The following is a 14780-nucleotide window of genomic DNA, read 5'->3' as shown; positions in this document are numbered from 1 at the left end:
ACACACACACACACACACACACACACACACACACACACACACACATGCTTCCCTAGGTGGTCCATTTATTGCTGTGCTCTGTGGATGCATATGTGTGAGTGAGTTTGTGATACTATTGTGTGTCTGTTTGTTTCACTGCTGTGGGAGAAAAGATCATTTTTGACTCGGACAGTAGTTTGTTGAGCAGTGTACAGTGCAGTGTGAGGGGATGATATACTGTGTGTGTACATGTGAGTGTGTATGTAGGTTTATTGTCAGAAGAAAGGACTGGAATGGTTTTGCGTCCATTAACGCTTTGGTTAATGTTGATACTACCTGGAGGAGATGAAATTGTACTTACAGGAGGTCCTGCAACAGAAAAAGAAAAAAAACAGACATTAGTAAAATAATTTCTATACATCTCTACTGACACATACAGCAAAGCATGTATGAGTTATGGTAGCCTCCGGTTTGCAGAGCAATCAATTCCTCTGAACAGTGGTAGGTAACGAAAAAGCTGCACATGCAATGCGGTTTGTTAGATAACGACTGTAATTAACCACCTAAATATGGTACAGAACAAGCTCAATAGAGCTGGTGCCATTCGAGTCTGTGGTGAACCTGTTATGATAAACAATCCTCTGGATAATAGGTCATGTCTGGCATTAGAATATGAAGTCATGTCAAGACTTTGTTTCCTACGAGGATATGGGTGTAGTAGATGGAGGACAGACGGGGAGTGAAAAGGTCGGGTGTGCTGGCAAACTGTGTGTCCTTTTAAAAAAAAAAAAAAGATGGTCTCAGGCAGTCTTTCAGATCTGATTGAAATCCTCTGATGTTGAGCCTCAGCAGCAAAAAAGAACTTTCTGCTTCTCATACTTTGCCTAACCAAAAACAACAGCAATGATTAAAGGACTCCTCTTGTTCTTAGTGATCTTGGTTTTAATGGAATAATCGTATAAAAAACATTCTCTTAAATATGCAATGCTGAGGGCACTAATAAATCACACAAAACCCCTAGAAAGTGAATAAATGATTTTGCCATTAAAAGTGATTGGTTTCTATTTATCTGATCTAAATTTTAACGCAATCATGATGCTGATTTATATGAATGTTGACACAATTACAATCTATGGCACGATTTGGAGTGACGCCACCACTGCAGTTCTGGTGCGGCACAGCTAATCAGCATGGATGCAACACTAAACATCTACATAAACTCAGCAAGATTGAAAACAGAGTCCCTCTAGGGAAATGTGGGATATTTGTGGTGTTTTCTTACTGTTCAAACACACAAAGCCCTGCTAACATGACAAGAATCTCTACGAGCCTTGAAGTTCTCTGTTTAATTCAAGGGAAAGGGCATTTTTGGAACAAAAGAGGGCTGAAAACATGAAGGCGCTTGGATTGAAGAGGTGTGAGGGGAAAAAAGAAGAGGTGCTGGGGTTTATGAGGCATGAAGACCAAGTCAATCAAGTTTAGCTGTGTCTAGACGCTGTGACAAGAACATCCTGGGCTAGACAGTTAGGCAAACAAACGCAAACTGGCTGTAAGACCAGCTTTGACCATTGAACTTGAGACAGGTGTGTGTGGAGACTAATGAGAAAGAAAGAGATAGAGGCTATGAGAGAGAAAGATAGAAGTAAACAGAAGAGAAAAGGAAAACAAGTTAAATAGTAAACAGAAAAAAATAGTGTGGGTTGAAGCAGGAGACAAGGTGACAGTGAGAGCTGATTTTAAGAGGCTTAAGTACTCTGTCTGCCCTCTTTCCTGTTATTCAGATTTGCGTTTTTCTGTCTCTCGTCTCCACTCTCATTTGTTTTTCTGAGAGAACGGGGAAGATCTCTTCTTGTCTTGTAAAAGGTTCTCCCAGAGTCATCAACTAGCTAGAGGGGGCTGCAACAGTCCGTACCTGCCACCTACCCCTGCACTTTAACCTAGGCTAAACAACAGAACAACATTGATACAGAGCCTCCTGCCCTGCTGCCAGTGACTTTCCAGCCTCGACTGAAACCTAAACAGCCAGATTTCCCATAATGAGAATCCCCGCCTGTCTAAACACCAAGAGGAGGAAAAACATTGTCATTTAGTTGCCCTGATGATCGCCCAATGGTATTGCGGAACTCAAAGGGACTTCCATAATCTATGTTGTTTAAGAGTTATTTGGATAGCAAGGAGGATATGGGGATTTAAAGGATACTCTATATTTTACTTACTGTCAAGAAGTCCCATGAAAAAAAACGAAATCATCCACCATTGTTGTCCAAAAACTATTAAAAACAGACCACACCACAAGGTTGCCCTGGTTCAGTCCCACAAACACTGTCATGCTGCTGCAAGTACTCACTAGTGCGCCAAATCTGCAGCTGAAAATAGTCACCGACGAATACAATTTTAACTCCAGTTTGAATAACGTTTGCTAAAAACTACAGTGCCCAGTTGGTTTAGGAAATTACTGAGCCTTTTTGAAAATGGAACCATATATTTGTGACCTGTATTTAAAGATTTAGGTCTTCAGTAGGAACAAATAGGCCTGGGACTGAAAGCTGCAAACACGCTTGGGAAGTCGGAAAGTTTCAAGAGACTAACTAATACATTGTTGGCTTTTGTCTTTTCATAATAGTTTTTTGACAATAAAAATATCAAATATATCCAGCCTCATCCTTTAACAGAAAAACAAAAAGGTACACATTTTTAGATTTAGATTTAAAAATAAAAGGCACTTTGGCACTGCATAGAGTAAAACTTTAGATCTGCATCAGCTCATCAATGAATATTCTATTTCAGATAAAATCAAGTACATAGCCATGCTACAAAAAAAAGGCCTGCAAAAATTGATTTCAAAGCTACTCTACTGGTGGATGATAACTTCAGAAAGGCTCAGTGTGCTAAGCAGAGCAATAAAGCTTACTGGTGAGCTATCACTTAGTCACCATTTCCACAGGAGCAGATCACATCTAATAAATCTCCACAACAATGAGTCACAACCAGACTGGAAATTTTCCAATCTGACACATATCCTGCAGAACAACTACAGCCCTGAAGGATTCGATGAAATCATCTAAAATTGTTGTGCCAAACTTATTAAAAAAACATTTTAAATCAGGATGACTCAGACTTGTTAGAGCATTTGTTCTATCTGGGATGACCACCTTTTGTGTAAATAGATTTATGTCTCTGCACTGTTTTAGTTCCTCGATGAGTGTGTTGTGGTCTGGACCGAAAGAAAAAGCAACATAATATTGGTGTGTAGCGATGTTGGCAAGGGAGAATCTCATTAGACCTGTACTACTGCAGCTGCTACTGCTCAGTGAGAACAACTGACATCTGGGCAAAGTTAGTGCAACCACATGGCCAAAGTTAGCGCTGTGTTGCCGCAGATAGGGAGGGAGAGGGAGAAGTGCCAACTGCAGCCCATCATCTGTTGGCCTGACTCACGGGTCACTGCTTTTACCAGCCCTGGAGCCTATCTAGTCACCCAGGAAAAGAGGGAGAGTGTAGGAGAGAGTGAGAGAGAGAGATGAGGAAAGAGTGTGTCTTCAGGAAAAAGGAGAAATAAAAAAAACCAAAAACAAAGCAGGTGGCGTGTGTCACTTACCAGGTTCCCCTCTCCTTCCCATTCTTCCACGTTTTCCTGGAGGCCCTGTGAAAACACACAGACAGAGCAATAAATCCACTGAACCAGCACTGCAGAGATGAATCAAGAACAACCAAGCATTGCTCGCTGTCTCACCGCTGGTGGTCATGTGTCGCAAGGCACAGTACTAAACTGTCTGTGCATAAGCATAATTGTAAGCAATTCAGATGCCTGAGACAAAAAAAAAGAAAAAGAAAAAGACGACAAAGATCCCATCACGCTCAGAACTAGATGTATGATTTTATTTCAGGCTGAACATACTGGACCTTCAGGCCCGTTTAAGACGGATTCTCCCCTCACTCTGGCTCAGCATCATGTTAATCCGACCCATTCCTTAGTGCCTGGGCTCCGTCCAGCCACCTTCCTCTGACCCTGCAGCATTGCAGCTGGTACCACCACCTTTCCGGTAAAACGATTTCTGCTGTTGCTGGAGAAATCTAGTAGAGTTCTGGAAAATAGCGGGAGGGCTGTGGAGGAACCAGAGGATGATGTGGCCAGCGAGAGGGCCAGTCCAGACTTTCAGACCTCATGCTGCTGTGAGACCATGAATCATTTCTACACCGCTACTGATTTGCGTCACTGTCTGCCTGGTAATTTAACAGAGGTATTGTTTAACAAGATGGTGACACTGACCAAAAAGAGATTTCTGCTCAGGGTCAGATAGATTATCATCATACTGCTTTACCTTGCAGTACAGGAACAATTCTGATCCTTTATTTCCAAGTCATCTACATGCATCATCATCATCGCCTTCCTTCTTCTCCTTCTTTCCATGTGCCCATCCTCCCACACTCAGTCCTGCTCTTGTAATAAAATAGGAACCATACTGGGAACTGTTCCTGATACTAAGTGGTTGTGACTGCAGACATGTTTTCCCTATTGTCATTATTGGAGTTACTGTAGCGGCCTAATCACTTCCTGACTCTCCAGCCCTTTCAAAAGAGAGCTCAATTGTGCTCTTCCACCTCCTCCTCATATCAACCTCTCCCACTTTCATCCTTCTCCACCCTTCTTTATGCAACTGCAATAAGCTATTAATGACTTTGAAATTGAAGGATAAAAGAAAAAACATAAAAAGAAGTTAATTGTTGCCATTGCTTTCGTTGAAGATTGGCCCTATCTTCAGAGTGCCACTGAACCAGAATTTTACATAAGTCTATTATTGTTCTTTATCTGATTCAATTTACCCTTTTTTGGCTCCAAGCGCTCTTTTTGGCAAGAAAAAGAAACAATTTAAAATGTAACAATGGAGAACAAGTACAGCTGTGTACCTAATGCCTCTCATTTAAAATGTATGTTTCAACAATTTTAATCATTTTACACCCCTACACCTTCAAACGTCAGAGACACACACCAGCTTACACACACACACACACTCTGCCAGCCACAGTGTTTATATTAATAGTCTCCATATTCCATAGTGGGCTCTACTTCCCTTGCTTCAGCCCCCACAGCCATAAACACCAGTGTGGAGCTGTTCTGCTGGGGGCCAAGGCCCCTGCAGAGAGAGCGGGACAGAGCATACCTTGGGCATGAGGGGAGGTAGATGGGGAGGACAAGCTGAAGGGGGGGGGTTGTAAGGGAGAGGTGGGATGGGGAGGCAAGACAGTCAGGGTAAAAAAATGTAGTGGGAGGGACAGAGACGGAGATGTACGGCAGTTAAAATGATAGGAGAGTCCAGGAAGAAAGATGGCAGAGGCACAAAATAACGATGAAGGGAGTCCGTAGGGATGGATGGATGAATGGCTTCACAATCCTTTAAAAATCCTTGTACAACATGGTCACTAGGAATTTGAAGTGCAGGGATATACATTATAAGATATGGGTCACCAGGGGGCCATGCCTGCTCTACCTTTATTTGAGACATAAAAGGCAGCCGTTGGCAATGTCGACAGGTCAGTCGCCAAATGCTGGAGGAGCGGGCGTCAGAGTGACTGAAACGTGGGAATGTGATTGGTCCTGAGCGGCAGAATTGAGGGAGGATGGAGGTGGGCGATGACAAGCTGATGTAGGACTGGATTCACTGGAGAAATTAATGGGAAAAACAGCCGCACAGGAGAGCAGAGTGCATGTAAGTAGTTCAGATTCCAATTTCAGCAGAGAGCAGTGAACACATACCTATTGAGATGCAGTCAAACAAACACACGTAAATAAGCAGACACATGATGTGACTTCGGTGTTAGTCTTGACTTCCTGTGTTGCAGGGACATACCAGGGTCAGAAAATGTCACACAGGCACACCAAAAAAGAAAAGTGTGCATGTTAGCCAGAGTAAACGATAGTCTAGAGGATAATGTTTTACTCATGTGTGAACCAACAAAGTAATGGGCTGTAATATAATTTAAATTATTCTCTTCCCCCTTCTTTCTCTCTAGAGGTCAAATGTTATCAACATCAAAAAGCAACTCAAAGACAAAACACGACATTTCCCCAAATGATCGATTAGTTCATGCAATGTAAAGCAGATGGGAGGATGCCAAACGAGCAGACAGAAGGGACCAAGGAAAGCAAAAAAAAAAAAAAAAAAAGGGTAAGTTAATGTGCAGAGATGGGAGGACAAGTGCTGAGTGTCCTTCACTGTTACAGGTGTTGAAAAACCCCCAAAGAAAGAAAGATGGGGCTCGACAAACACTAGACATTTGGTAAGGAAAAACTACATCCTGTGCATAGATCTCTCTGTGAGACACAAAAAACAATGCTGGAGCTTACTCAGCATCAGTTTTCATGAATACGAAGAGTAATAATACACATATATACTGTATAAACACACACACACACACACACACACACACACACACACACACACACACACACACACACACACACACACTGAACTGCATTTGAACTGTGGAAAGCTGTGTGTACATGCCTTTGATGCGCTGCATCTCAAGTTAACGTTTCCTCTCTATATGTGGGGCTGGGAAGCATACGGTCCAAAGTTTGAACAGAGGCCAGCTAGCTAGCCAGTCCTCCCCCCAGGACTGTAAGTGTGTTTATCTGTGTGTGAGAATGTCAAAAACCTGAGCATGAGAGAAACAAACACATGGATCTCAGCCCAGATCTAGTATACTTCAACAGTCTTGTCATGGAAGGTTTTAAACAGCAACCGGAGAATGACCCACACCCTTTAACATCACACACACAGTCGCATACAAACACAGATTCTCATAAAGACTCACATGCATATAATGGGGCATATTAAACCTTCCTTCTGACAAAAGCAATCGACCTGAGCAGAGTTGGAAGCAGTTTCTCCACCACTGCTTTTACTGATGTGTCTATGTCCTAAAAACCAGACATTGGTCTTTCTTCTTCTCTTAAATGTTTTAGAGCAACAATTCCCTTCTGAATGTTACCAAATGCACCTCAGTAACACTCCCTGCATTTATAGTACACCACCTTTGGTCTCTGTGTACACACACACACACACACACACACACACACACACACACACACACACACACACACACACACACACACACACACACACACACACACACACACACACACACACACACACACACACACACACACACACACACATCCTTCAATCCTTAAGTCTGTTTCTCGTAGCCGTGGCTTGGCTTGATTTTAGCCACTGTGGCAGTTTTTACAAACAAAGTGCTTCCAAGGAACAAAGCGCAGGATTGGTCCCCCCAGCTCCTTCTCTTCTTATGGGCCCCATTTTGTTTAACCCACCAACTGGTAGCAATAAAGAGCCAAATGAAAATATCAAAACGTGATACTCTGTATGCACAACTACAGGTCTTGCATCCATCCATCTATCCATGTAGCCCCCCCTCCACACACACACACACACACACACACACACACACACACACACACACACACACACACACACACACACACACATCCTACTCCTCCTGCAACAGGGAAAATTTTAATTTAACTCAGGGGGAAGAGAAAAGTTGGGCAGGGGTGTGGAGAGGAAGGGTGTAAGTAGCGTAGGTCAACTTCTTGCTTCCATGTGAGCTGGAGGCAGTGTGTCTCTACAGCACCTTCTCTCTCATTTCTTTTTCCCTATTTTAAAGAAAATCCCAGTGGCAGATTTCCCTCTAATCTGTATGGTGTCAATATATGGGTGTCTACACACAAAGATGAAGAATGCTCATAGGACAAACTGCATTTTATTTTAAAACTGCAGTGATGCTGACTAACAAAATCCAAAACGTTTGACTCAGAAATGATTGATTATAAACGTAAAGTTTTGGTTTAAATTACCAAGTCAGCTGTTTTATTATATTGTCAAGACATCTAAGTCAACTGTTATCATTGCAGTTGTTTACTGATCGTGAGGATTCACTTCTTTCAGTTCGGGACAGCTGTTAAGCTTCTTTGTCTGAAACGAAACCACTTCTTTCAAACTGTCTTCTGATCTGTCATCGTTGCCCTGTGTTTCCAACTTTCGTTCCAATAAGATGGTGGACACATACTGTGGATGTAAACAGCACCAGAAAGAGAAAAAAGACAATGTGATTCAGGATGTGATTCAAGTGGTGATGATTCATTCTCCAGCTGCTCTGCATCTCTCTTGCCCGGGGTCAGACAGGGGTTAGTGGCTCAGACAGTGGGTACGACAGGAAAGAACAGTTACCAAATATCCAACCTCTATCCATCAATTCGTCTTGGTTAGAGTTCATAAAGATCTGAACCATCTGTATGCAAGGTGTTTAAATGATTCAACATCAGTGACTTTTCCTCACCTTGTGCACCAGACTCAACCATTATACGTTAAATGTACGAAATATGGAAGTGTTCCTCATTGTTAATCCACAGCTTAGTGGTCTCATATCTTACTGATGCTTTTATAATGATCTGCTTCTCTATATACAAATTTTCACCTTTTTGAGTTGTGCAGATTTAATAAACTAATACAGTATAGGATAATGACTAGCAGCATTAGGATTGTGGTGGTGCAGTATCAGTTTCGCAAGCGATATCAAAATTAATGTATACCTATGAAGTGGTAACAACAGGCATTGATGGAAAGATGCTGTATGTTGTACTACAGCTTTTTGTGATTAGTTGATATGGGCATTATTTCCTCATTGTCTGAGGTTCCACAGGCTCCACTGCGGTATGGGTAAAAATATTAACAATAAATGCAAAATCAATTAAGTTTTTTCTCTTTAAATACGCTTTCCCTTCTCTTCCTACCTTATTAAAAGCCAATATATAAGAAAATAATGAATTGATAAACCTTCCCTTTGCAACCAGCTGGGCTTGGACATTTGAAGAAGCAATTCTCATAAAATTAGTAAAAGTCACAAAATGTCAAGCTGATGAAACCATGCTAAGTTTGTCCCTTGAGGTGAGGACAGGGCCCAGGATGTCTAGCACACCAGTGTAGGACAAGTTTTTCAAACTGAAAAAAAGAAACTGTTACTGTTCAACTTCAGCCATGCAAGAAGGGAGCAAGTTCATCAAATGTTTCGATATCTCAAAGTTAATAAACAACCTGAGGGAGCATCAGTGAAAGTTACTAAGCAGTGATTGTTACTGACAAAAGTTTAAGAATTAAAGCGCTGATATTTTCTTTCTCTAATATTTCTACATGTGTTTACACCCACAACACACAAGTATTATGCAACTGTCCATACGGCATACGTTACAACCTGTCTGCCTGTGGTGTGGACTGTGCTTCACCTCTCTGACGGCTAAGATTTGGCCTGAGAGAGATGCTATAGAGTAAACATCACTCTGGTATTCATGCAAAGGTGATCTGTGATTGGGAAATGAGAAGACGAGTACAAACCGGTACCGAGTTGACCTTCCTGTGTTACTTTCAGCATCAAGTGTTCCGTGACTGTGGAGACGATTTCTCTGTACTGTTTGTGAGAGGCTGTTGGTGTGAGAGGCTATCTGAGCGTGTATTTGCGCCAGGGAACGGATGCCTATTTCATGCCCATGTGAGTGTGATCAACATATAGTTTTCTTGACACGCTCCGTCAGGGCTGAGGGAGGCTTCTGTAAACTTGGTCTGTGAGAAAAAGCATGCATGCTCTTACAGCTGCAGGGTTGCTTAGGTGTTTATGTCTGATGCATTATTCATTTAGTCCTAATGAATACCATATATGAAAAGTTCACCATGCCTTCATGTATTTGGGTTGCTATAATCTCTGACAGTTCATTTGTGTTTTTGGAGTGTGGAGCTTTCACTTGTGGAAAACATGGATTATGTGTTTATATTATCTTGTCAGTGTGCACAGGTTGGGAAGTAGCTACCCCGGCGTTCTGCGTCGAGTTCGCTGTTGCGACGTGCGTTGATTGGCAGGCTGGTGCCGAAATGCTGCCTGGGTAGTCAACCTGTGTCACAGCTAATGAGAGGCAAAGGCAGAGACGGGCCCGCCCCACACAGAGAGAAAGACACAGTCAAAACAATAAGAGTGCTCTAGCAAAACAAAGCCAGCACCAGCCGAGCACAGAAAATAAGAGCAGATCACAACAAATTGGACCAGAGCACTCAAAGTTCAGCAGCCAGAGCCAAAGGCTTTGTCTTCAGGCAACACCAGCTGTATTTTTAGGCTCAAACCAGGACTGAAAAGGTAGTCTGAGGACTGAAAACAGGGCTTCTCTCATCAAACTATTTAGCCGAGATGGTGATCCACCCAACTCGTGACGCATCTGGTCCCGAGATTGATTCTTTTAGTAGATGGTGGCCCTAAAGATGAACTACACTCATTTGAGCAAACTTATGTCACTTTTGCAGAATAATGGCCACTGTGGCCATATTATGTATAATGATAAATGCTAAAATGTAGTATATGTATGTATATTAGGAGTCTTCAAGTCAGCAAACTGACTCAGTGATGTCATTTGTACAGCAATATGTATCTAAACTTTATAACACTAGCCAGAGTAAGCTACTGGTCCTACCAGACAAAGTAGGATTGTAGCAGCCAAACCCCTAATTGTATTGAAGTGAAAAACAATATGTTTTTTTGCTTGTGAATGACAATTTTCAAAATGTGTTATTTCTTCTTTAAAAGTTACACAGTCTCGCTTTATATGTATGGCAATCGCTGAGTGAAAAGGAAAATATGCCCTTTTCCTCTATGTTGTTGTATTTCATAAAGTTGTGCAAATTTTTTAGAGAACAACAGAGGAGGGAAACCCCACAGGAAACCCTGGAAAATTTCTGGAGTTTGGGTGTTTGGAGTTTGTCACGAGCACAGTGTGTCTGTGAGTCTGTGAACGTGTCGTTTTCTTTTTTGTAAAAAAAAGGCCCTTGCGGGACGATGCGTGAAATGAGTTGACCCCAGATAAACAAACCCTACTCAGCTGCAAGTGAATCACACACGCGCACACATTCACACGCAGATGTGTGTTTGTTGGCGCTGGGCATGTTGACGTGTATGGGAGAGGCTTGGTTTTCGGCACTATTCAGACAGACTCCTGGGTGGTACTTCCATTAGTAGGGACTGTAACAACACATGGTGGAATTTGGGCATGCAAAAGGATTTTAAGTGTACAAAGACAGTTGCATGCAAATGAGCAATCCCGACACCTTTACACACACCTACGCTCTATGGCTGCAGATTTGAAGTAGAAATACCTGCACATTTTCCCTCTTGCTCTCTTAGAAACAGTTCAGACATGTGTTATACAAGAAGCACTGGTTATTAACAAACCTGCTGTGACCAATCGCCACCCTCAGATGTGGGAACCAGTGAGTCCCGTAACGAATGGGCTGAAGGCAAGCGACAGCAGCCATTGGTGCAATGTTGGGGTGAAAATGAGGGTTATGTTTGTAGATCACATCAGACTTGGGCCATCTGTGCTGCTAGGACTTCCAGGAAGTCTGGAGGTGTGAAATCCTGTCCTCAGGGAGAATAAACACGAGGTTTAACACATATTGACACACATGTAGAGCGGGTATTAAGAAAATACACGGGTCGCCTGAAGGAGCATGTGCCTTAACATGGCGAGATTGTTTCTTGAACATCCAAAGTGCTAGACTTCTTTTAAGGGGATTTGGATTTGGATTTGGACAGAAGTATCAGACTCTTCAATTTGACAAGCGTCAGCACCATCAGTGGGCACAGTGGTAATTTGACAAGGATAGTTTGAAGTGTTGGTTTCGTCCAGTGCCAGTCTGTGTTGAATGGTGGTCTGTACCAGGATAAAATGCTCTTTTATCTCGGTATCCTTTATTCATTCATAAAATGTGGTTCTAGTTTGGCGTTCTGGAACATGTTAGAGCAAAACCAGAGAGCCGGGTGTGGAGGGAGTGGGGTGGAGTCTTGCAGTGTAAAGAAATAAAGCGAAAAGTGCACTAATCACCATGACTTTAAATTAAAACGTCAGTGTTTGTGTGTGTGTAGCTGTAACAAAAGACAATGTGTAGGGCAATTTGTGGGCCATGGTTGAGGAAACATGGTGTGAATGTTCAAAAGTGAGCTTTAATCCAGCTAGCCTCCCTCTTTAACCCTGACAGCTTTTCTGGAAAGAATTCCACCCTCTGCCCTTCTCTTGGCAAATTCCAGCTCTTCTTTAATGTGCAATTTCTGCCAATCGAAATCAAATTCAAATGCCCTTAGCCCCAACCTTAGGCTAGCTTCTTGTTCTGGTTTCTTTCTCTTCTTCTCTCACACCTCAAACAGACAGGCTAATTACAGCCTCTGTGGAAGCCAAAATGAGATCAAGGAATCTCAGACCTGCCAGCCACGCACCCAGTGGTTTATGGGTAATGGGCAACATGGCGCAGGTGGTCCGGAGGCTGATTACACAGTCGTGACTTGGCGTGGCAAGAAGCAGGTGAGTAGAGCCATAAAACACGCTAAACCGACATGCCAAACACTGTTGCTTGCTACATGAGGGAATGGATGAAGGCCTGTTGAGTACAGAAATAATTGGGGCGGAGTGATTTATTATTAACCATAATGGAGCTCAGCAGATTATAATCACATTTCCACTTACTTACACACCACCACCACACTTTTCCTCTATTTTCCTTATCGCCATCATATCAGTGTACAATATACTTTATAACAATACTCCACTGTCTCTGGTCTGGTAGTAATTATATCCCAGCGCAAAGCCCTCTGCTCTGCCGACCCGCTCTGGCTTGAGCAAATGAAGCCCAACGCACATGTGACATGTTGATCAAGAATCGATGGCTGAGAGTCAAAATGAATGTGGAATTAGTCCCCCCCAGCCATTCGTGGAAAGATGTGCATGAGTATGTGGAGCAGTGCCACATGAGCTGAACAACCAGTAAAAAAAATAAATCAGTGGCCGCCATGTTTTTTTGTGAAACATATGGTATGTAAACATCTTTTGGATTACTCAGTAGACGATTTGGAATAAAGCAAACTCCCTGCACTTTAAGCTAACAGGGTAACTGGCAAGAAAATGTCCATGTTTGAAAATATTGAAATGGCTCCTGAAACAGAACAAAATACCACTCACTGTAGAACAAATGAATAAAAAGTAAGAGTGAATGCATCTACGCTGTGGGGGGTCTTGGCTCATTGACAATAGGACACGCACATAGGTAGGCACACATTCATCATAAGTACACACAAAGAACAAACTGGTGCACAATAGATCTCAGAGATGTCAGCATATTGTCTGCACCTCAGTACTGTTGCAGTCAGAGGGGTCAATACCTGTCCACACTCTGTTTTTCTATAGCTGTGATGCTGCCGGACCTACAGGACTTTAGGGGCTTAATAATGATAATAATAATAATAATAATAATAATAATAATAATAATAATAATAACAACAACAACGAATTAGCTTCTCTGGCAGATTTATAAAACAAAAAATCCAAATCAGAGTCCAAAATAGCAAGAGAGACAAAAAGGGAAAGCGCTAGGACTGAGCAAAAACTCTTGTGCAGCACAATTTGTAGTGAGGAACACAAAGAAATTAACACAAGGGACATGGACACCACACACAAGTAACCATTCATACAGACAGCACGTAAGAAGTCATAACTAGCAAATAGTAGGCCTATATAGGTGAGGGTGATTAATTTAGTTTTTTTTAATCTATGGGAATCATAAGAAAGGTCTTCAGTTACAAACAATAGGACTGGGTATTGTTGAATTTTTTGGATAGCAGCGGCAATATGGTACCTGAGTTGCAGTACTGTACTTCAATAGCTAATACCTTTGTTTGGGAAATATCAACATCTTTTTTTCAACAAAATCTTAATGCTGTCTTAAAACTGTCCTTAAAAATAAGTTGTACATGAATTCTGCATAAAAATATTATCTAAAATGAGCAAATTATGATTTAAGATGAGAAAAAAAACTTATCAAGCTGAGGACACATTTCAAATCAGTACTCAAAAAATATGGATGTTCAATACCCAGCCCTAAAAAAAGGGGTAACAACTGGTTTAAATATAATTCAAAACAAAAATCATGAAAAGCAAACTTGACTGTGTCACACTCCATACACTGTGGTATCATGTCACCTGAGCCCCAGCCTGTTGGGACATGAACTCGGTCTGTCACTTAAGTCAGTGCTGCCGCCTCTGTGATCACTCACTAAGTTCTTCGGGATTTCAATTTGAGGGTTATCATCTGCTTCTTTTAAATATGATCATTTGTTTATTTCAAAGACTTAGACATACAGGTGTGTGTAAGGAGGATATAATTTCACAGTGCCTCGAGATACGATGCCATCACCACAGGGTTTCTGGATGTCTCTCGCTCTCTGTGCTGTGATGCTACTGATGTAACAAGAGCCGCGTCCCCTTTTACTACAGCGTGATTCGAAGGCCACAACAGTGTAGTGTGTCTATGCTTGTGTGCTGTGCTGTTGCTGCCCTTGTGGCAGGTGCAGACTTGCCCCAGGGTGAACTTTACGGGACGGGGTCATGCGTCACTTTATCCGATTGGTGGCTTCCATATTTGGTCCAATCAGCTGCTCAGGTTCCAGGGGTCAGAACATGTCTAGGACGGCTGTCGATGGCTTTAAAACAGTGGATGATAGAGTGGGATCAGTGTGATGTTTCAGCAAGTTGTGACTTCACATTCAAACATTCACATCGCAATAACCGAAAAATATAACATCATCTTCGGTAAATGTCCATAAAGGTACGTGGAGCTGAGCAGATGGCCCCTGCCCGAGAGACCTTCACTGTGTGTATGTATGCGTGTCAGTGTGTGTGTGTAGAGTGTGTGTGA

At 42.2% G+C, this 14780-nt stretch overlaps 1 protein-coding gene across 1 annotated transcript in view; it reads right to left on the bottom strand.

Annotated features, from left to right (window-relative positions):
- col23a1a (collagen type XXIII alpha 1 chain a) overlaps positions 1-14780 on the bottom strand; it is a 115780-nt gene that overhangs the window by 27858 nt on the left and 73142 nt on the right. Inside the window, exons 3-4 of the mRNA XM_040120815.1 lie at positions 3578-3622; positions 341-348 (exon numbers count right to left, since the gene is read on the bottom strand). Of these exons, the coding sequence (XP_039976749.1) occupies positions 341-348; positions 3578-3622 (53 nt within the window). The remainder of the gene's footprint in view (positions 1-340; positions 349-3577; positions 3623-14780) is intronic.

This window comes from Xiphias gladius, chromosome 23 (assembly GCF_016859285.1).
Source record: "Xiphias gladius isolate SHS-SW01 ecotype Sanya breed wild chromosome 23, ASM1685928v1, whole genome shotgun sequence".
NCBI lineage: Eukaryota > Metazoa > Chordata > Actinopteri > Istiophoriformes > Xiphiidae > Xiphias > Xiphias gladius.
The sequence above is the reverse complement of the archived record's forward strand: the minus strand, read 5'-3'. Positions and strand labels throughout refer to the sequence as shown.